This window comes from Sebastes fasciatus, chromosome 19, assembly GCF_043250625.1.
Source record: "Sebastes fasciatus isolate fSebFas1 chromosome 19, fSebFas1.pri, whole genome shotgun sequence".
NCBI classification, from domain to species: domain Eukaryota; kingdom Metazoa; phylum Chordata; class Actinopteri; order Perciformes; family Sebastidae; genus Sebastes; species Sebastes fasciatus.
The window spans coordinates 8,346,304-8,368,583 of NC_133813.1; the positions used below are offsets into that span (position 1 = coordinate 8,346,304).

The following is a 22,280-nucleotide window of genomic DNA, read 5'->3' on the forward strand; positions in this document are numbered from 1 at the left end:
AATCCAGACTAAAAGTCACACAGTTGAAGCTGCCAAATGCAGGAAGGACAGCTGGTGAAAGAAAAAACTCCCGATGTGTGAATGCGTCAATTAACAGATTTATTAATTTAACGGAAGACTCAAAAGTCAGATATAGTCGTCTAAATATAAATAGCTTTAAAGAGTATGATAGATGAATGGATTACAACTATTTTAAACCTGTGTTAACAAATAGGCGTCTATGACTATTTAAACCTCCTTTCACCTGCTTTCATCCTCTGTGACGGTGTGAAACGGTCTCATGACGGAGTATAAATAAATAAATATAAAAATAAAATTCAAAGCGATAAACACCCACAACATAAATCCAACTGTTCTTTTTGCATTTGTCAGTTTTAACTGTGTTGGTTTTAGCCTGGATTATGACTTAAATTTCTTCATATGTGTGTAATATTACCATCAAATCACCACACCGAGCTCTGATTGGTCAGTAGGAGGTGCTTTCATCCGAGTTGATCTCTTATCTGGAACATAACCTGCTCCGGAGCAGGTTAGCCGTTCAGCATCAGTTACCATGGTGATCTACCTCAATAAGAAGTAAACCAGTTTCGTAGAACCGAAAACGCAGAGTTAACCCTGAAGTTACCTCGATAACGCCAAATATTGCTTCGTAGTACAGGCCTCAGGTCACTAACAGCACCGACATTGTCTGTGTTCTTCTACATGAGCAGGTCAAGATTAAAGGTCATCATTAATGAAATGGGTTTAATGAACAGATGTGTTTAATAATGTCACATAGCTGCTACAAACAAACCAAAGTGAACTAAATGATGAGAGGACTAGGTCAACACATCAACCTAAAGCTGACTTATTATCTTAGCAGGGTTATCTTAGGTTGTGTGTTGAGAGCAGGATGTATTTTTAGGTGGAATCCAGTCTCAAACTCTTCATATCATGTTGTAAAGAGGAGAGACCAGGAGGAGGAGATACCCTCTCCCCCCTTCTACCTACCAGAACCTTAACCCTAGCCCCGTAAACCTTAACACACATCAGACATCACCATGGTTTTAAGATAAAAACTAAGATTTTTATTTTCATAAATAACTGTATTTATTATAATATAAATAATGAATTGGTCCCTGGGGGCGGCCTATGTCTTAATGTGGTAGTAGGCAGTATATCTTTGGCATAATAACCTTTCAGCATCTTGTAATTCAAATGGTAAATGGACTTGCATTTATATAGCCCTTCTCTAGTCTTCCTACAACTCAAAGCGCTTTACACTACATGTCAGCATTCACCCATTCACAAACACATTCATACACTGACAGCAGAGGCTGCTAAGGCGCCAACTTTGCCCATCAGGATCTAATCTAAATAGTCATTCACACACTGCCTTTGGAAGCAATTTGGGGATAAGTGTCTTGCCCAAGGACACATGGACATGTGACCCACTGCAACCGGGGATCAAACCACCGATCTCCCGAGTGGTGGACAAACTGCTCTACCCTCTGAGCCACAGTGCTCTGAGAGAAAAATATACTTCTACACCTCCTCATGGCTCTGTTTTCAGGCTTTAAATAGTCTAGCCTGTGACGGGAGACTTTGACCAATCACAGGTCATTCCAGAGAGAGAGAGCGTTCCTATTGAGCGTTCCTATTGGCTGTGCTCCGGCTGGTGGGCGGGGCTTGGTATTTCCTCAATACATCTCAACATGGCTGCTAGGGTCACAAACGTTCTCATTTTACAACTGAACAGTACACTACAAGATGTTTATGAAAACATTTGAGGCGAGACATAGGCATTACAGTAACAGAATATTGATTCATATTTGATCAGCGCTGCCTAGTTTGACCATTTGGTCGGAGTTTGCGAGTGATTGACAGCCGGCTCTCATAGACAGCAGGTGGACGGCAGACTCCAGATCAGCTCTGATTGGTTGTTTTCTTCCGGTCTGTGAAATCTTGCAGATGCCATTTGGAGCACCGGAGGACACAGAGGCACATGATTTTTTTCAGATTACCTGTCTCATGTCTAATAACTTCTTTTAATGACATTTGCTCCATTTCTACCCACTGCAGCTTTAAGCCGGCCCTGCTTTAAACACTGCTCTTCCTGGAATGTATCAAAGCCTGTATCGTGGCAGTTTTACAATTCAACTCTGACCAAGAGGAACGAGACAAGAATCTCTCGTGCAGGGCATGGTACGCAACACAAAGGTTAATTCGCATTGTGAACACCATTGAGAAGCTTTTCACTTCTTTTATCTCTCGTCTCCTTTTCTGTTCTGCTCCCTCCGGCTAAGGCTGTTTCTTTCCTCATCAGGTTTTGTTCCCATCTAAGGCACTGTGGCAACGTGCTCTCCTAAAGATATTTTAACACGATCATACGCGTAGTATGCGTAATGTGTAATTTTAATAAGTCCTCCAACCCATATGACCACATAAGTCGTTTGTTCTGTTGTGAAGCTCAAAGTGGGTGGCTCCCGCCGTCGCCATCTTCGCCTGCCAATATTTAGCATTTTGGTGTTGTTTATTCATCACGCCCCCGGTGTGTAAAGGCCTTAACTCCCGGCTAATCCAAAGAGGTGGATCGACGGTGGAGTTGAGGTGGACCCGAGTGACGCAGCAGAGGAGACAGCTCGACCTGGTACGGCACCCACCGGTCACTCACATTGGCCACGCCCTTAACTACGCCTAATTTGTGTCCATTCCAAGAAATGTGGCTTTTGGCACTTCCGCGTTGGCTTCAATTCTCAGCACTGGAGGTTGGCGCTGCTTCCTCCACTGTAATACGAAACTCTGGAGTGTTTCCTAAATTTAACCGTAATGGTTGCAGTTTTCAACACATGGTTAATGTCGTGAAAAGGACGGTTTACGAGCAAGTATGTGACGTGACATTGAAATAACTCGACGTTGACTTTAGGTTTCACAACGGAACACGAACACTGGTCTCCTGTGTGAAAGTCCTCTGTTTGTTTGACCAGTCGATCCTCCACTCCAACCCAACCTACGCAGACTTTGTTACTCTATAAACTAAGTCACCTGATAAACCCTCCTTCCTTTCCCTGCTCTCAAGTTCAACCAGTCAGTCCACATGTCTCCTGCTTCCTCCGCCCCCTCAGTTTTGGTTTGGATCAGTTCCCAGCGTCTTTCTTGTATGAGCAAGTGAAACTATTTGTCATTCACTGTCTCTGAGAGGTGAAATGGCGCAGCAAAGAATTCAGATGGACGAGGAAAAACTCTGCTGTTCTATCTGTTTGGATCTACTGAATCGTCCGGTGACTATTTCCTGTGGTCACAACTACTGTATGAGCTGTATTAAAAGCCACTGGGATGAAGAGGATCAGAAGAGAATCTACAGCTGTCCTCAGTGCAGACAGACCTTTGGACCGAGGCCTGCTCTGGTGAAAAACACCATGTTGGCAGATTTAGTGGAGGACCTGAAGAAGACAGGACTCCGAGCTGCTCCAGCTGATCACTGCTATGCCGGACCTGGAGATGTGGCCTGTGATTTCTGCACTGGGAGGAAGCTGAAAGCTCTCAAGTCCTGTCTGCAGTGTCTGGTCTCTTACTGTGAGCACCACCTCCAGCCTCACTATGAAGTTGTTCCATTAAAGAAACACAAGCTGGTCGACCCCTCCAAGAAGCTTCAGGAGAACATCTGCACTCGTCACAATGAGGTGATGAAGATTTTCTGCCGCACTGATCAGCAGTGTATCTGTTATCTCTGCTCCATGGATGAACATAAAGGCCACGACACAGTTTCAGCTGCAGCAGAAATGACTGAGAGGCAGGAAGAGCTCGGGGCGAGTCGACAAAAGATCCAGCAGAGTATCCAGAACAGAGAGAAAGATGTGAAGGTGCTCCAGCAGGAGGTGGATGCTATCAATCACTCTGCTGATAAAGCAGTGAAGAACAGCGAGAAGATCTTCACAGATGTGATCCGTCTCTTTGAGAAAAGAATCTCAGATGTGAAGCATCAGGTCAGATCTCAGCAGAAATCTAAAGTGAGTCAAGTCAAAGAGCTTCAGGAGAAGCTGCAGCAGGAGATCACTGATCTGAGGAAGAGAGACACTGACCTGGAGCAGCTGTCACACACAGAGGACCACACCCAGTTTCTACAGAACTACCCCTCGCTGTCAAATCTGGCTGTCTCTAAAAAGTCATCCAGCATCAATATCCGTCCTGTGCGACACTTTGAGGATGTGACAGCAGCTGTGTCAGAGGTCAGAGATAAACTCGAGAATATTCTTACTGAGGCGTGGACCAAGATCTCACTGACAGGGACTAAAGTGGATATTTTACTGCCACAGGCAGAGCCCAAGACCAGGGCTGATTTCTTACAGTATTCATGTCAAATCACACTGAAGGCAAACATACCAAACACAGGGCTGTTATTATATGAAGGGAACAGAAAAGCAACAATGAGGAGAACATCAACACGCACAGAGCTAAAGATGTTATTATTTGGTCTCACAGGTTCACACAGTGACATTGACAGTTTTCAGGTCCTGAGCAGAGAGAGTTTGACTGGACGTCATTACTGGGAGGTGGAGTGGAGTGGGGTTGCAGTTTCAGTAGCAGTCACATACGCACATATGAGAAGAGCAGTCCATAAAAGTGCATTTGGGAACAATGACAAGTCTTGGGCAGTATATTGTTCGGTAAATGGTTATGAATTCAAACACAACAACATCAGAACTCCAATCCCATGTCCTCGGTCCTCCAGAGTAGGAGTGTACCTGGATCACAGTGCAGGTATTCTGTGTTTCTACAGCGTCTCTGAAACCATGACTCTCCTCCACAGAGTCCAGACCACATTCACTCAGCCACTCTATGCTGGACTTTTTGTAGGTCATGAATCCACAGCTGAGCTCAAGTAGACTGGAATGATTAGGTGGATGGGGGAGATTCTGTTTATTTAAATAGATCTTTTCTTCATCTTTGTTGCTCGCCTCTCTTTGCTGTGATGTTTCTGCACTTCCCACTGATGACCTGATAATCATGACTCTGCTGTCTTCTACCTTCGATTCTCTGTTGATATTGTTTAAATGTTGGAACGTTTTGGTTGAATTAATAAGCATTTTTATTTTAGTTTTTGCCGTTAATGTTAAAATGGTGACGATATACTGTATATTGAAAGAATCTTATGTTGAAAGTATGAATCTAATTTGTTTTAAACTATCAATGAAACTTGTGTTGTGAACTCTACATTGAAACAATAAAAACAGAAATGAAGTAGAGTCTGACTGCAACATCCACATTAGCTGGAACAATTCATTGATTAATCCATTACTGGATTGACAGAAAATGAATTGGCATCTATTTGGATAATCAGTTAATTATTTATTGTATTGCATTGTTCAGTGTTTTCTGTAATTTTATAGACCAAACAATTAATCAATTAATCAAGAAAATAAACATCAGATTAATCAAATAATCGTAAATTGTAACCCTGATTCACATATTTACCAGAGTGTATAAAGTGTTATTGTGTTATTATGTTAAAATGTTATTATGTAATTATCATTACTTTGATACTTGTTGGTTTTTCCCCCACAGTGATGACATGTTGGTTTAACAGACTGATTCTTGTTGAAGTGAATATGCAGATAGAAAGATAGAACCAGTCCTATACCAGGATTTACTGATTGTATGTGAACGAAATCCATCAATAAAGTTGATTTTCAAGTATTTCTTGTGAGTTCATTTAAGAACCTCTACTAGAGGTGCTGGAGAGAAGAGAAAAAGGGGTTTATTAATAAGCAGTTTTTCTCACTCAGGCCTGAAAAACAGGTACTGTAGTATTCTGTATACCTGCGCTGTTGTACTGTAAAAATAAAGAGCTGAAAAGTTAAAACTAAGAAATACAGATCAATGAGCAAAACAGCAGCAGCTCCTCCTGCAGTGACACTAACTAAGTCTGAATGAATAAAAACTACATAACCACAGTCTACCTGTACATTACACAACACTAACAACAATCCACTGGAGACTATTGTGAAGGCCACTCTCCCTAAAAATACAGACATAATAATGATAATAATGAATAATGATAAAAAAGGTTTATGGATATTTCACAACTGTTTAAGTCAGTTAAAATGGACAGAGATAGAAAAACTGAGAACATCAAATAGTAGCTCTATTTTTCCTCAGTTTTTCTTTGTCCTTTTGCACAACAAACACCAGTTGATATACAGGACCATCACACTCTAATGTGCATCATGGTCCTGGGTGGATACTAGAGTGAAACCAAATGTTTGGGTCATTCAGCCATTTGTACAATTCAATTTAGAAAATGTGATAAATCTTCTTAACTAAGTCAGGAGGGGAAAAGATAAATCAGACTGCCAGCAAGAACACACAAACTATAATTTACAGAATTTTGTAAATTGCTATAAGAGCCCAGGTTTGGTAGAGGCAGGTTACATTTTTGTAGAACCCTTTTTCCTCCAGTTTTTGGTTAGGAGTTAAGTTAGTGATTTTGTCTTTTATTTCTTTTCTTTTTGAGCAGGCAAGTTTAGGTTATTCAGCTTCCTTTTGTTTGTTGTGTTTCTGTGAACCCTGAAGACATTCTTTATAAATAACCCTTTTTTATGTGTGAGGGCCAGCACCTATAGGGAGCACCGCCCCTTGTAGGTGTGGTTGAATGGAGCTTCCTGCCTTCATAAGGTCAGGTGTGGGTGATTAGAGTCTCTTTGTCTGACTCCTGGTAGATGTGTAGCAGGTCAACACTGTTTGTTCAGGTAAGGGAGAGATGTTGGGAAGGAAAAATGGTTCTATTGTTTTATAGTGAGTTTAACCACTTCCTTTGTATATAGATTTGTAGTGCAGCTGTGTCCTGAGCCGTCCAGAGTGATGCTCTGTACCCCCTTACTGAAAAGATATGTTGCAGGAAAGTGTTAATTTCATAATATATTTTAGGAGTAATATGGTCAATCTAACCTTTTTAGGGAAAGATTCAGCCTTTTGCCTCTCCCCTGGTTGAGTCACAGCAGAGCCAGTGACTGCAGTGAAGTAGGATCCTGAGGAGTAAGGTAACTTAAAGTAGGCTGGTAATGTAGGAGGGTTAGTCCCTCTGAGGTATTCTTACAGGAATATTTGCTCTTTACCATGGTTCCCCTTCTTTTTCAGATTGAAGCTAGACTGCTGCTCTGCCTAGATGTATTTAACACCGAAGCCTGATTGTGACTACTGATTGTCTTACATGGACTAAAAGAGAGACTGTGTCTAGCTGCCCCTTGGTTAATTTGGACATATCCGAGTCAGACTGTTGCATTGTGGTGTTTATTACTTGAAATACGTTTTAACTCTTTGTAAACCAGAACCAACTGATTCACATTACATTGTATTTTTGTGTCTGTTCTTCCAGGCAGTGGGAGACCTGCGGGGAGTAGACTATACGTGGTATTTCCCCTCTTCTTCGCATGCCGTGTGGTAGGCCCAAAAGGGTGATAGTCACTTTTTACAGTTGCATACATTATCTATTTGCAGTGGAGTGAAATAGTTCAGTGTGCTCACGTGGTGGGTTTGAAGAGGGGTTACAATAGAATCTCCCTGCAGACAGTACCCTGCCTTAGTATTTGGTATTTTTTGGGGTTCTAATTTAAAAGGGGGGTCAGTTGGAGTTTTTATGGAAAAACTGTTTCATCTATTATTGTTGAATAAATATTGTTAATTTATGATTGCCCCACTTTTTTTAGGTTATCCATTTCCATTATTTTTTTCTTTTTAATTTAATAAATTTGGTAGTGTTGAACTGAATGCCCGTCTCCCGCTCTTGAATTTGTGAATTTATTGGTGTCAACACTCAAGTAATTGAGGCCTATTGCTTGTGGGTTTCTGCATTGCATTGGCCATTCTCTATACTGTGTTGGGTTACATAAAGGCTGCAATTCCTTGTTGCTGGTGGTTCTTGGGAACTTGGAAGAGGGGAGTCTCATTTTCATGTTGGGCCAGGGTTTCCCGCTAGGCTGGGTCCTAGCATAGCAGCTTTAAAATCACCCAGAGGGCAATGAAGTCTGAACACAACACCACAAATACTAGTACAGTATATATATCAAAAATGACTAAAATTTGTCTATTTAATGAGGCAGCATCCACAATAACATGTAGTACACAATGTGTTTTGACTATTACTATCTATTTACTTATTTTGATATTTAGAGAGGGTGGATTCAGTACATGGATACACTTTACTGTGCACAAACAGGAAACTAAATAGCTGAGAACAAAGAGAATAAATCAACACAATACCAAAGAGAGCCACACAAAAACACAGAAAAATACTCAACAAGTCAAAATGTCTGCTGTAAAAGAGGCCTATCACTGTCACCAAGGGAAGACTAAGCCAGGGGGGACACCTGGTGGTGAAAACATGAAATGAAAAACAACCAGGAGTGGAGACAGAGATATGAAAATAACCTTTTCATTTGCTCCTTCCCTGACTGACTCCTTTACTGTCTCTCTACTCTCTGCTGATAATGCACTCAGAATCAACGTGGTTATGATCATACATCAAGATGCACTCTGCTATAACTTGTTTGTGAAAACGTTTTCTTGTCCCTGATGTGGTAATAAACCCTGAAGAGTTCAAAGCCAGGTCACTAACAGCACCGACATTGTCTGTGTTCTTCTACATGAGCAGGTCAAGATTAAAGGTCATCATTAATGAAATGGGTTTAATGAACAGATGTGTTTAATAATGTCACATAGCTGCTACAAACAAACCAAAGTGAGCTAAATGGTGAGGACTAGGTCAACACATCAACCTAAAGCTGACTTATTATCTCAGCAGGGTTATCTTAGGTTGTGTGTTGAGAGCAGGATGTATTTTTAGGTGGAATCCATTCTGATGTCTCAAACTCTTCATATCATATTCTAAAGAGGGGCTACAAGAACACACCGACTTGCTTGTAAATGACTTATCTTCCTGGAATCTATATAATGCCTCATGACCCTTCCTTCTTCTTACTGCTCTCAATTTCAGTCAGTCCCAGGCAGTCCACATGTTTGCCTCCTCCGCCCCTCACAGATCTGCAAGTGTACACATGGGTGTAACCATGCAAGTGCGCTCACACCCCATTCAATGCAGATCAGTGAGTGAACATGAAAAAGGGAAATCGGTTTTGGTTTGGATCAGTTCCCAGCGTCTTTCTTGTGTGAGGAGGTGAAGCTATATGTCGTTCACTGTCTCTGAGAGGTGAAATGGCGCAGCGAGGAATTCAGATGGACAAGGAAAAACTCTGCTGTTTGGATCTACTGAAGGATCCGGTGACTATTTCCTGTGGTCATAACTACTGTATGAGCTGTATTAGAAGCCACTGGGATGAAGAGGATCAGAAGGGAATCTACAGCTGTCCTCAGTGCAGACTGCTCCTTGTACCGAGGCCTGTGCTGTTGAAAAACACCATGTTGGCAGATGTAGTGGAGGAAATGAAGAAGACAGGACTCCAAGCTGATCACTGCTATGCCGGACCTGGAGATGTGGCCTGTGATTTCTGCACTGGGAGGAAGCTGAAAGCTCTCAAGTCATGTCTGCAGTGTCTGGTCTCTTACTGTGAGCAGCACCTCCAGCCTCACTATGAATCCCCCGCCTTTGAAAAACACAAGCTGGTCGACCCCTCCAAGAAGCTTCAGGAGAACATCTGCACTCGTCACAATGAGGTGATGAAGATTTTCTGCCGCACTGATCAGCAGTGTATCTGTTATCTCTGCTCCATCGATGAACATAGAGGCCACGACACAGTTTCAGCTGCAGCAGAAATGACTGAGAGGCAAAAAGAGCTCGGGGCGAGTCGACAAAAGATCCAACAGAGAATCCAGAACGGAGAGAAAGATGTGGAGGTTCTCCAGCAGGACATGGAGGCTATCAATCGCTCCGCTGATAAAGCAGTGAAGAACAGCGAGAAGATCTTCACAGATCTGATCCGTCTCATTGAGAAAAGAATCTCAGATGTGAAGCAGCAGGTCAGATCTCAGCAGAAATCTAAAGTGAGTCGAGTCAAAGAGCTTCAGGAGAAGCTGCAGCAGGAGATCACTGATCTGAGGAAGAGAGACACTGACCTGGGGCAGCTGTCACACACAGAGGACCACACCCAGTTTCTACAGAACTGCACCTCGCTGTCAAATCTCGCTGTCTCTAAAAAGTCCTCCATTATCAATATCCGTCCTGTGCGACATTTTGAGGATGTGACAGCAGCTGTGTCAGAGGCCAGAGATAAACTCGAGAATATTCTTACTGAGGCGTGGACCAAGATCTCACTGACAGGGAATGAAGTGAATATTTTACTGCCACAGCCAGAGCCCAAGACCAGGGCTGGTTTCTTACAGCATTCATGTCAAATCACACTGAAGGCAAACACAGCAACCACAGAGCTGTTATTATCTGAAGGGAACAGAAAAGCAACAGGGAGGAGTGCTTTAGCATGGGAATTGGCTGTGTTATCAAATCAGTTACATCTTGATCGCCCAGGTTCACAAAGTGACATTGACCGGCTTCAGGTCCTGAGTAGAGAGAGTTTGACTGGACGTCATTACTGGGAGGTGGAGTGGAGTGGGTTTGCAGTTTCAGTAGCAGTCACATATGCGCACATTAGAAGAGCAGTCTATGAAAGTGGATTTGGGAACAATGAGAAGTCTTGGGCAGTATATTGTTTTAAAAATTGTTTTGAATTCAGACACAACAACATCAGAACTTTCATCTCTGGTCCTCAGTCCTCCAGAGTAGGAGTGTACCTGGATCACAGTGCAGGTATTCTGTGTTTCTACAGCGTCTCTGAAACCATGACTCTCCTCCACAGAGTCCAGACCACATTCACTCAGCCACTCTATGCTGGACTTTGGGTTAATTACAGTTCCACAGCTGAGCTCAAGTAGACAGAAATAATTGGGTGGATGGGGGAGATTCTGTTTTTCATTTAAATAGATCTTTTCTCCATCTTTGTTGCTCGCCTCTCTTTGCTGTGATGTTTCTGCACTTCCCACTGATGACCTGATAATCATGACTCTGCTGTCTTCTACCTTTGATTCTCTGTTGATATTGTTTAGATGTTGGAAAGTTTTGGTTGCTACTGTTAATATACTGTATATTCAAAGAATCTTCTGTTAAAAGTATGAATCTAATTTGTTTCAAAATATCAATGAAACTTGTGTTGTGAACTCTATATTGAAACAATGAAAACATAAATGAAGTAGAGTCTGACTGCAACATCCACATTAGCTGGAACAATTCATTGATTAATCCATTACTGGATTGACAGGAAATTAATTGGCAACTATTTGGATAATCTATTAGTTATTTATTGTATTGCATTGTTCAGTGTTTTCTGTAATTTTATAGACCAAACAATTAATCAATTAATCGAGAAAATAATAATCAGATTAATCAAATAATTATAAATTGTAATCCTGATTCACATATTTACCAGAGTGTATGAAGTGTTATTGTGTTATGTTAAAGTGTTATTATGTAATTATCATTACTTTGATACTTGTTGGTTTTTCCCCCACAGTGATGACATGTTGGTTTAAAAGACTGATTCTTGTTGAAGTGAATATGCAGATAGAAAGATAGAACCAGTCCTATACCAGGATTTACTGATTGTATGTGAACAAAATCCATCAATAAAGTTGATTTTCAAGTATTTCTTGTGAGTTCATTTAAGAACCTCTACTAGAGGTGCTGGAGAGAAGAGAAAAAGGGGTTTATTAATAAGCAGTTTTTCTCACTCAGGCCTGAAAAACAGGGACTGTAGTATTCTGTATACCTGCGCTGTTGTACTGTAAAAATAAAGAGCTGAAAAGTCAAAACTAAGAAATACAGATCAATGAGCAAAACAGCAGCAGCTCCTCCTGCAGTGACACTAACTAAGTCTGAATGAATAAAAACTACATAACCACAGTCTACCTGTACATTACACAACACTAACAACAATCCACTGGAGACTATTGTGAAGGCCACTCTCCCTAAAAATACAGACATAATAATGATAATAATGAATAATGATAAAAAAGGTTCATGGATATTTCACAACTGTTTAAGTCAGTTAAAATGGACAGAGATAGAAAAACTGAGAACATCAAATAGTAGCTCTATTTTTCCTCAGTTTTTCTTTGTCATTTTTTGCACAACAAACACCAGTTGATATACAGGACCATCACACTCTAATGTGCATCATGGTCCTGGGTGGATACTAGAGTGAAACCAAATGTTTGGGTCATTCAGGCATTTATAAAATTCAATTTAGAAAATGTGATAATTCTTCTTAACTAACTCAGGAGGTTAGTTACGTTCATTTATTTTTCACAAGCAACTTATTTTCCTGGAATGTATGAAAGCCTGATAACCCCTCCTTCCTCTCACTGTTATCAAGTTCAGCCAGTCCCAGTCAGTCCACATGTTTCCTGCAGATGGATGTAACCATCATACTGGGAAGTGCAAGTGCGCTCACACCCCATTCAATGCAGATCAGTGAGTGAACATGAAAAAGGGAACTCAGTTTTGGTTTGGATCAGTTCCCAGCGTCTTTCTTGTATGAGAAAGTGAAACTATTTGTCATTCACTGTCTCTGAGAGGTGAAATGGCGCAGCGAGGAATTGAGATGGACAAGGAAAAACTCTGCTGTTCGATCTGTTTGGATCTACTGAAGGATCCGGTGACTATTTCCTGTGGTCACAACTACTGTATGAGCTGTATTAGAAGCCACTGGGATGTAGAGGATCAGAAAGGAATCTACAGCTGTCCTCAGTGCAGACTGCTCCTTGTACCGAGGCCTGTGCTGTTGAAAAACACCATGTTGGCAGATTTAGTGGAGGAAATGAAGAAGACAGGACTCCAAGCTGCTCCAGCTGATCACTGCTATGCCGGACCTTGAGATGTGGTCTGTGATTCCTGCACTGGGAGAAAGCTGAAAGCTTTCAAGTCCTGTCTGCAGTGTCTGGTCTCTTTCTGTGAGCAGCACCTCCAGCCTCACTATGAATCCCCCGCCTTTGAAAAACACAAGCTGGTCGACCCCTCCAAGAAGCTTCAGGAGAACATCTGCACTCGTCACAATGAGGTGATGAAGATTTTCTGCCGCACTGATCAGCAGTGTATCTGTTATCTCTGCTCCATGGATGAACATAAAGGCCACGACACAGTTTCAGCTGCAGCAGAAATGACTGAGAAGCAGAAAGAGCTCGGGGCGAGTCGGCAAAAGATCCAGCAGAGAATCCAGAACAGAGAGAAAGATGTGAAGATGCTCCAGCAGGAGATGGATGCTATAAATCACTCTGCTGATAAAGCAGTGAAGGACAGCGAGAAGATCTTCACAGATCTGATCCGTCTCATTGAGAAAAGAAGCTCCGATGTGAAGCAGCAGGTCAGATCTCTGCAGAAATCTAAAGTGAGTCGAGTCAAAGAGCTTCAGGAGAAGCTGCAGCAGGAGATCACTGATCTGAGGAAGAGAGACACTGAACTGGAGCAGCTGTCACACACAGAGGACCACACCCAGTTTCTACAGAACTATCCCTCGCTGTCAAATCTCGCTGTCTCTAAAAAGTCATCCAGCATCAATATCCGTCCTGTGCGACACTTTGAGGATGTGACAGCAGCTGTGTCAGAGGTCAGAGATAAACTCGAGAACATTCTTACTGAGGCGTGGACCAAGATCTCACTGACAGGGACTGAAGTGAATATTTTACTGCCACAGGCAGAGCCCAAGACCAGGGCTGATTTCTTACAGTATTCATGTCAAATCACACTGGATCCAAACAGAGCAAACAGACAGATGTTATTATCTGAAGGGAACAGAAAAGCAACAATGACGAGAGCATCAACACGCACAGAGCTAATGATGTTACAATTTGGTCTCCCAGGTTCACACAGCAACATTGACAGTTTTCAGGTCCTGAGCAGACAGAGTTTGACTGGACGTCATTACTGGGAGGTGGAGTGGAGTGGGGGTGCAGTTTCAGTAGCAGTCACATACGCACATATGAGAAGAGCAGTCTATGAAAGTGGATATGGGAACAATGACAAGTCTTGGGCATTAGATTGTTTGATAAATGGTTATGAATTAAGACACAACAACATCAGAACTCCCATCCCAGGTCCTCGGTCCTCCAGAGTAGGAGTGTACCTGGATTACTGTGCAGGTATTCTGTGTTTCTACAGCGTCTCTGAAACCATGACTCTCCTCCACAGAGTCCAGACCACATTCACTAGGCCACTCTATGCTGGACTTTGGGTTTTCAATGGATCCACAGCTGAGATCAAGTAGACTGGAATGAATGGGTGGATGGGGGAGATTCTGTTTTTCATTTAAATAGATCTTTTCTTCATCTTTGCTGCTCACCTCTCTTTGCTGTGATGTTTCTGCACTTCCCACTGTTGAACTGATGATTGTAACTCTGTTGATATCGTTTAGATGTTGGAAGGTTTTGGTTGATAATGTTAATATACTGTATATTCAAAGAATCTTCTGTTAAAAGTATGAATCTAATTTGTTTCAAAATATCAATGAAACTTGTGTTGTGAACTCTACATTGAAACAATGAAAACATAAATGAAGTAGAGTCTGACTGCAACATCCACATTAGCTGGAACAATTCATTGATTAATCCATTACTGGATTGACAGAAAATTAATTGACATCTATTTGGATAATCTATTAGTTATTTATTGTATTGCATTGTTCAGTGTTTTCTAACATTTTATAGACCAAACAATTAATACGTTAATTAATCAAATCATAAATTGTAACCCTGATTCACATATTTACCAGAGTGTATAAAGTGTTATTGTGTTATAATGTTAAAGTGTTATCATGTAATTATCATTACTTTGATACTTGTTGGTTTTTCCCCCACAGTGATGATATGTTGGTTTAACAGATTGATTTTTGTTGAAGTGAATATGCAGATAGAAAGATAGAACCAGTCCTATACCAGGATTTACTGATTGTATGTGAACAAAATCCATCAATAAAGTTGATTTTCAAGTATTTCTTGTGAGTTCATTTAAGAACCTCTACTAGAGGTGCTGGAGAGAAGAGAAAAAGGGGTTTATTAATAAGCAGATTTTCTCACTCAGGCCTGAAAAACAGGGACTGTAGTATTCTGTATACCTGCGCTGTTGTACTGTAAAAATAAAGAGCTGAAAAGTCAAAACTAAGAAATAGAGATCAATGAGCAAAACAGCAGCAGCTCCTCCTGCAGTGACACTAACTAAGTCTGAATGAATAAAAACTACATAACCACAGTCTACCTGTACATTACACAACACTAACAACAATCCACTGGAGACTATTGTGAAGGCCACTCTCCCTAAAAATACAGACATAATAATGATAATAATGAATAATGATAAAAAAGGTTCATGGATATTTCACAACTGTTTAAGTCAGTTAAAATGGACAGAGATAGAAATACTGAGAACATCAAATAGTAGCTCTATTTTTCCTCAGTTTTTCTTTGTCATTTTGCACAACAAACACCAGTTGATATACAGGACCATCACACTCTAATGTGCATCATGGTCCTGGGTGGATACTAGAGTGAAACCAAGTGTTTGGGTCATTCAGGCATTTATAAAATTCAATTTAGAAAATGTGATAATTCTTCTTAACTAACTCAGGAGGTTAGTTACGTTCATTTATTTTTCATAAACGATTGAAATTTCTGTCTATTTAATGAGGCAGCATCCACAATAACATGTAGTACACAATGTGTTTTCATTAACCTATTTACTTATTTTGATATTTAGAGAGGGTGGATTCAGTACATGGATACACTTTACTGTGCACAAACAGGAAACTAAACAGCTGAGAACAAAGAGAATAAATCAACACAATACCAAAGAGAGCCACACAAAAACACAGAAAAATACTAAACAAGTCAAAATGTCTGCTGTAAAAGAGGCCTATCACTGTCACCAAGGGAAGACTAAGCCAGGGGGGACACCTGGTGGTGAAAACATGAAATGAAAAACAACCAGGAGTGGAGACAGAGATATGAAAATAACCTTTTCATTTGCTCCTTCCCTGACTGACTCCTTTACTGTCTCTCTACTCTCTGCTGATAATGCACTCAGAATCAACGTGGTTATGATCATACATCAAGATGCACTCTGCTATAACTTGTTTATGAAAATGTTTTCTTGTCCCTGATGTGGTAATAAACCCTGAAGAGTTCAAAGCCAGGTCACTAACAGCACCGACATTGTCTGTGTTCTTCTACATGAGCAGGTCAAGATTAAAGGTCGTCATTAATGAAATGGGTTTAATGAACAGATGTGTTTAATAATGTCACACAGCTGCTACAAACAAACCAAAGTGAACTAAATGATGAGAGGACTAGGTCAACACATCAACCTAAAACTGACTTATTATCTCAGCAGGGTTATCTTAGGTTGTGTGTTGAGAGCAGGATGTATTTTTATGTGGAATCCAGTCTCAAACTGTTCATATCATGTTGTAAAGAGGAGAGACCAGGAGGAGGAGATACCCTCTCCCCCCTTCTGCCCCCCAGAACCTTAACCCTAGCCCCGTAAACCGCAACACACATCAGACATCACCATGGTTTTAAGATAAAAATTAAGATTTTTATTTTCAGAAATAACTGTATTTATTATAATATAAATAAAGAATTGGTCCCTGGGGGCGGCCTATGCCTTAATGTGGTAGTAGGCAGTATATGTTTGGCATAATAACCTTTCAGCATCTTGTAATTCACAGAGGCTGCTAAGGTGCCAACTTTGCCCATCAGGATCTAATCTAAATAGTCATTCACACACCGCCTTCGGAAGCAATTTGGGGTTAAGGGTCTTTCTCGAGGACACATCGACATGTGACCCGGAGCAGCCGGGGATCGAACCACAGACCTTCCGAGTGGTGGACAACCTGCTCTACCCCCTGAGCCACAGCCGGTTATTCAAGTGCTCTGAGAGAAAACTAGAGTTCTGCACCTCCTCATGGCTCTGTTTTCAAGCTTTAAATAATCTAGCCTGTGACGGGAGACTTTGACCAATCACAGGTCATTCCAGAGAGAGAGCGTTCCTATTGGCTGTGCTCCGGCTGGTGGGCGGTGCTTGGTATTTCCTCAATACATCTCAACATGGCTGCCGGGTCACAAACGTTCTCATTTTACAGCTAAACAGTACACTACAAGATGTTTTTGAAAATGTTTGAGGTGAGACATAGGCATTACAGTAACAGAATATTGATTCATATTTGATCAGCGCTGCCTAGTTTGACCATTTGGTCGGAGTTTGCGAGTGATTGACAGCCGGCTCTCATAGACGACAGGTGGACGGCAGACTCCAGCTCGGCTCTGATTGGTTGTTTTCTTCCGGTCTGTTCCGAAATCTTGCAGATGCCATTAGGAGCACCGGAGGACACAGAGGCACATGATTTTTTTCAGATTACCTGTCTCATGTCCAATAACTTCTTTTAATGATATTTGCTCCATTTCTACCCACTGCAGCTTTAAGCCGGCCCTGCTTTAAACACTCCTCTTCCTGGAATGTATCAAAGCCTGGATCGTGGCAGTTTTGCAATTCAACTCTGACCAAGAGGAACGAGACAAGAATCTCTCGTGCAGGGCATGGTACGCAACACAAAGGTTAATTCGCATTGTGAACACCATTGAGAAGCTTTTCACTTCTTTTATCTCTCGTCTTCTTTTCTGTTCTGCTCCCTCCGGCTAAGGCTGTTTCTTTGCTCATCAGGTTTTGTTCCCATCTAAGGCAACGTGCTCCCCTAAAGATATTTTAACATGATCATACACGTAGTATGCGTAATGAGTCATTTTAATAAGTCCTCCAACCCATACGACCACATAAGTCGTTTGTTCTGTTGTGAAGCTCAAAGTGGGTGGCTCCCGCCGTCGCCATCTTGGCAGTGACGACACACAGCCTCAAGGCATTTACACACCGGGGGCGTTTTTTTCATGCGATTAATATGTCAATATGCAAATTTCGCCAATTGGCATGGCTGCCGGTATGAATAGTTTTGAAAATGTGAAATATTCGCCTGCCAATATTTATCATTTTGGTGTCGTTTATTCATCACGCCCCCGGTGTGTAAAGGCCTTAACTCCCGGCTATAAACTCTATAAACTAAGTCACCTGATAAACCCTCCTTCCTCTCCCTGCTCTCAAGTTCAACCAGTCAGTCCACATGTCTCCTGCTCCCTCCGCCCCCTCAGTTTTGATATGGATCAGTTCCCAGCGTCTTTTTTGTATGAGCAAGTGAAACTATTTGTCGTTCACTGTCTCTGAGAGGTGAAATGGCGCAGCGAGGAATTCAGATGGACGCGGAAAAACTCTGTTGTTCGATCTGTTTGGATCTACTGAAGGATCCGGTGACTATTTCCTGTGGTCACAACTACTGTATGAGCTGTATTAGAAGCCACTGGGATGAAGAGGCTCAGAAGAGAATCTACAGCTGTCCTCAGTGCAGACAGACATTTGGACCGAGGCCTGCTCTGGTGAAAAACACCATGTTGGCAGATTTAGTGGAGGAACTGAAGAAGACAGGACTCCAAGCTGCTCCAGCTGATCACCGCTATGCCGGACCTGGAGATGTGGCCTGTGATTCCTGCACTGGGAGAAAGAGAAAGCTCTCAAGTCCTGTATGCAGTGTCTGGTCTCTTTCTGTGAGCAGCACCTCCAGCCTCACTATGAATCTCCCGCCTTTGAAAAACACAAGCTGGTCGACCCCTCCAAGAAGCTTCAGGAGAACATCTGCACTCTTCACAATGAGGTGATGAAGATTTTCTGCCGTACTGATCAGCAGTGTATCTGTTATCTCTGCTCCATGGATGAACATAAAGGCCACGACACAGTCTCAGCTGCAGCAGAAATGACTGAGAGGCAGAAAGAGCTCGGGGCGAGTCGACAAAAGATCCAGCAGAGAATCCAGAAGAGAGAGAAAGATGTGAAGGTGCTCCAGCAGGAGGTGGATGTTATCAATGACTCTGCTGATAAAGCAGTGGAGGACAGCGAGAAGATCTTCACAGATCTGATCCGTCTCATTGAGAAAAGAATCTCAGATGTGAAGCAGCAGGTCAGATCTCAGCAGAAAACTAAAGTGAGTCGAGTCAAAGAGCTTCAGGAGAAGCTGCAGCAGGAGATCACTGATCTGAGGAAGAGAGACACTGAACTGGAGCAGCTGTCACACACAGAGGACCACACCCAGTTTCTACAGAACTACCCCTCGCTGTCAAATCTCGCTGTCTCTAAAAAGTCATCTAGCATCAATATCCGTCCTGTGCGACACTTTGAGGATGTGACAGCAGCTGTGTCAGAGGCCAGAGATAAACTCGAGAACATTCTTACTGAGGCGTGGACCAAGATCTCACTGACAGGGACTGAAGTGGATATTTTACTGCCACAGGCAGAGCCCAAGACAAGGGCTGATTTCTCACAGTATTCAAGTCAAATCACACTGGATCCAGACACAGCAAACACACTGCTGTTGTTATCTGTAGGGATCAGAAAAGCAACAGTGGCTCAATCACTAGTAAGAATGCGAATGATGTTAATTCAGCGACAACTTGGTCGCCCAGGTTCAGGCAGCAACATTGACAGTCATTAGGTCCTGAGCAGAGAGAGTTTGACTGGACGTCATTACTGGGAGGTGGAGTGGAGTGGGTTTGAAGTTTCAGTAGCAGTCACATACGCATATATAAGAAGAGCAATCCATGAAAGTGAATTTGGAAACGATAACAAGTCTTGGGCAGTATATTGTTTGAGGTCTGGTTATGAATTCAGACACAACAACATCAGTACTCCCATCCCAAGTCCTTGGTCCTCCAGAGTAGGAGTGTACCTGGATCACAGTGCAGGTATTCTGTGTTTCTACAGCGTCTCTGAAACCATGACTCTCCTCCACAGAGTCCAGACCACATTCACTCAGCCACTCTATGCTGGACTTTTTGTAGGTTATGGATCCACAGCTGAGCTCAAGTAGACAGAAATGATTAGGTGGATGGGGGAGATTCTGTTTATTTAAATAGATCTTTTCTTCATCTTTGCTGCTCGCCTCTCTTTGCTGTGATGTTTCTGCACTTCCCACTGATGACCTGATAATCATGACTCTGCTGTCTTCTACCTTTGATTCTCTGTTGATATTGTTTAAATGTTGGAACGTTTTGGTTGAATTAATAAGCATTTTTATTTTAGTTTTTGCCGTTAATGTTAAAATGGTGACGATATACTGTATATTGAAAGAATCTTCTGTTAAAAGTATGAATCTAATTTGTTTTAAACTATCAATGAAACTCAAACTTGTGTTGTGAACTCTACATTGAAACAATGAAAACAGAAATGAAGTAGAGTCTGACTGCAACATCCACATTAGCTGGAACAATTCATTGATTAATCCATTACTGGATTGACAGGAAATTAATTGACATCTATTTTGAAAATCAGTTAATTATTTATTGTATTGCATTGTTCAGTGTTTTTTTTATTTACATTTTATAGACCAAACAATTAATCAATTAATTGAGAAAATAATCATCAGGTTAATCAAATAATAAATTGCAACCCTGATTCACATATTTACCAGAGTGTATAAAGTGTTATTGTGATATTATGTTAAAGTGTTGTTATGTAATTATCATTACTTTGATACTTGTTGGTTTTCCCCCCACAGTGATGACATGTTGGTTTAACAGACTGATTTTTGTTGAAGTGAATATGCAGATAGAAAGATAGAACCAGTCCTATACCAGGATTTACTGATTGTATGTGAACAAAATCCATCAATAAAGTTGATTTTCAAGTATTTCTTGTGAGTTCATTTAAGAACCTCTACTAGAGGAGCTGGAGAGAAGAGAAAAAGGGGTTTATTAATAAGCAGTTTTTCTCACTCAGGCCTGAAAAACAGGGACTGTAGTATTCTGTATACCTGCGCTGTTGTACTGTAAAAATAAAGAGCTGTAAAGTTAAAACTAAGAAATACAGATCAATGAGCAAAACAGCAGCAGCTCCTCCTGCAGTGACACTAACTAAGTCTGAATGAATAAAAACTACATAACCACAGTCTACCTGAGGCCTGTACTACGAAGCGAGTTCAACATACCCAGGGTATCTTCTCGTTATCTGGCTTCACTTAACCTAACAAACGAGATCTCGCTAAACTGTACTACGAAGCTGGTTATCAACTCGGTAAGTCAACCCAGGGGTTTCCAATCTCGTTATGAGCGCGTTCACATGAACGAGGAGGTGTTTGTAACATATAACCAGAGACATTGACAAGTCTACTGACAGCAGACAGAGAGGCACATTTAACAAAGAGTAAACTATATCAGACAAATACGAAGAAGTTAAACACTTAATCCAGACTAAAAGTCACACAGTTGAAGCTGCCAAATGCAGGAAGGACAGCTGGTGAAAGAAAAAACTCCCGATGTGTGAATGCGTCAATTAACAGATTTATTAATTTAACGGAACACTCAAAAGTCAGATATAGTCGTCTAAATATAAATAGCTTTAAAGAGTGTGATAGATGAATGGATTACACCTATTTTAAAACTACGTTGACAAATTGGTGTCTGTGACTTTTTAAACCTCCTTTCACCTGCTTTCCCTCTCTGTGACGAAGTATAAATAAATAAATATAAAAATATAATTCAAAGCGGTAAACACCCACAACATAAATCCAACTGTTCTTTTTGCATTTGTCAGTTTTAACTGTGTTGGTTTTAGCCTGGATTATGATTTAAATTTCTTCATATGTGTGTAATATTACCATCAAATCACCACACCGAGCTCTGATTGGTCAGTAGGAGGTGCTTTCATCCGAGTTGATCTCTTATCTGGAACATAACCTGCTCCGGAGCAGGTTAGCCGTTCAGCATCAGTTACCATGGTGATCTACCTCGATAAGAAGTGAACCAGTTTCGTAGAACCGAAAACCCAGAGTTAACCCTGAAGTTACCTCGATAACGCCAAATATTGCTTCGTAGTACAGGCCTCAGGTCACTAACAGCACCGACATTGTCTGTGTTCTTCTACATGAGCAGGTCAAGATTAAAGGTCATCATTAATGAAATGGGTTTAATGAACAGATGTGTTTAATAATGTCACATAGCTGCTACAAACAAACCAAAGTGAACTAAATGGTGAGAGGACTAGGTCAACACATCAACCTAAAGCTGACTTATTATCTTAGCAGGGTTATCTTAGGTTGTGTGTTGAGAGCAGGATGTATTTTTATGTGGAATCCAGTTTCAAACTCTTCATATCATGTTGTAAAGAGGAGAGACCAGGAGGAGGAGATACCCTCTCCCCCCTTCTACCTACCAGAACC

At 41.4% G+C, this 22,280-nt stretch overlaps 2 protein-coding genes and 2 pseudogenes across 2 annotated transcripts; all 4 read left to right on the forward strand.

Annotated features, from left to right (window-relative positions):
- Positions 1 to 3,183: 3,183 nt before the first annotated feature.
- LOC141756922 (tripartite motif-containing protein 29-like) lies at positions 3,184 to 5,676 on the forward strand. The gene is made up of 2 exons (XM_074616978.1): positions 3,184 to 4,243; positions 4,300 to 5,676. The coding sequence occupies exons 1-2, from the start codon at positions 3,186 to 3,188 to the stop codon at positions 4,316 to 4,318; spliced, it is 1,077 nt and encodes a 358-aa protein (XP_074473079.1). The 5' UTR covers positions 3,184 to 3,185; the 3' UTR covers positions 4,319 to 5,676.
- Positions 5,677 to 9,189: 3,513 nt separating this feature from the next.
- On the forward strand, positions 9,190 to 11,298 carry LOC141756926 (tripartite motif-containing protein 16-like). The gene has a single exon (XM_074616982.1). It carries the CDS (start codon positions 9,190 to 9,192, stop codon positions 10,858 to 10,860), a length of 1,671 nt encoding a protein of 556 aa, XP_074473083.1. The 3' UTR covers positions 10,861 to 11,298.
- An 841-nt stretch (positions 11,299 to 12,139) lies between these two features.
- On the forward strand, positions 12,140 to 20,415 carry LOC141756923 (E3 ubiquitin/ISG15 ligase TRIM25-like; annotated as a pseudogene).
- On the forward strand, positions 18,250 to 20,753 carry LOC141756931 (tripartite motif-containing protein 16-like; annotated as a pseudogene).
- Positions 20,754 to 22,280: the final 1,527 nt, after the last annotated feature.

Coding starts and splice junctions, on each gene's coding strand:
- LOC141756922 (XM_074616978.1), top strand. CDS start 3,186: ATGGCGCAGCAAAGAATTCAGATGGACGAGGAAAAACTCTGCTGTTCT.
- LOC141756926 (XM_074616982.1), top strand. CDS start 9,190: ATGGCGCAGCGAGGAATTCAGATGGACAAGGAAAAACTCTGCTGTTTG.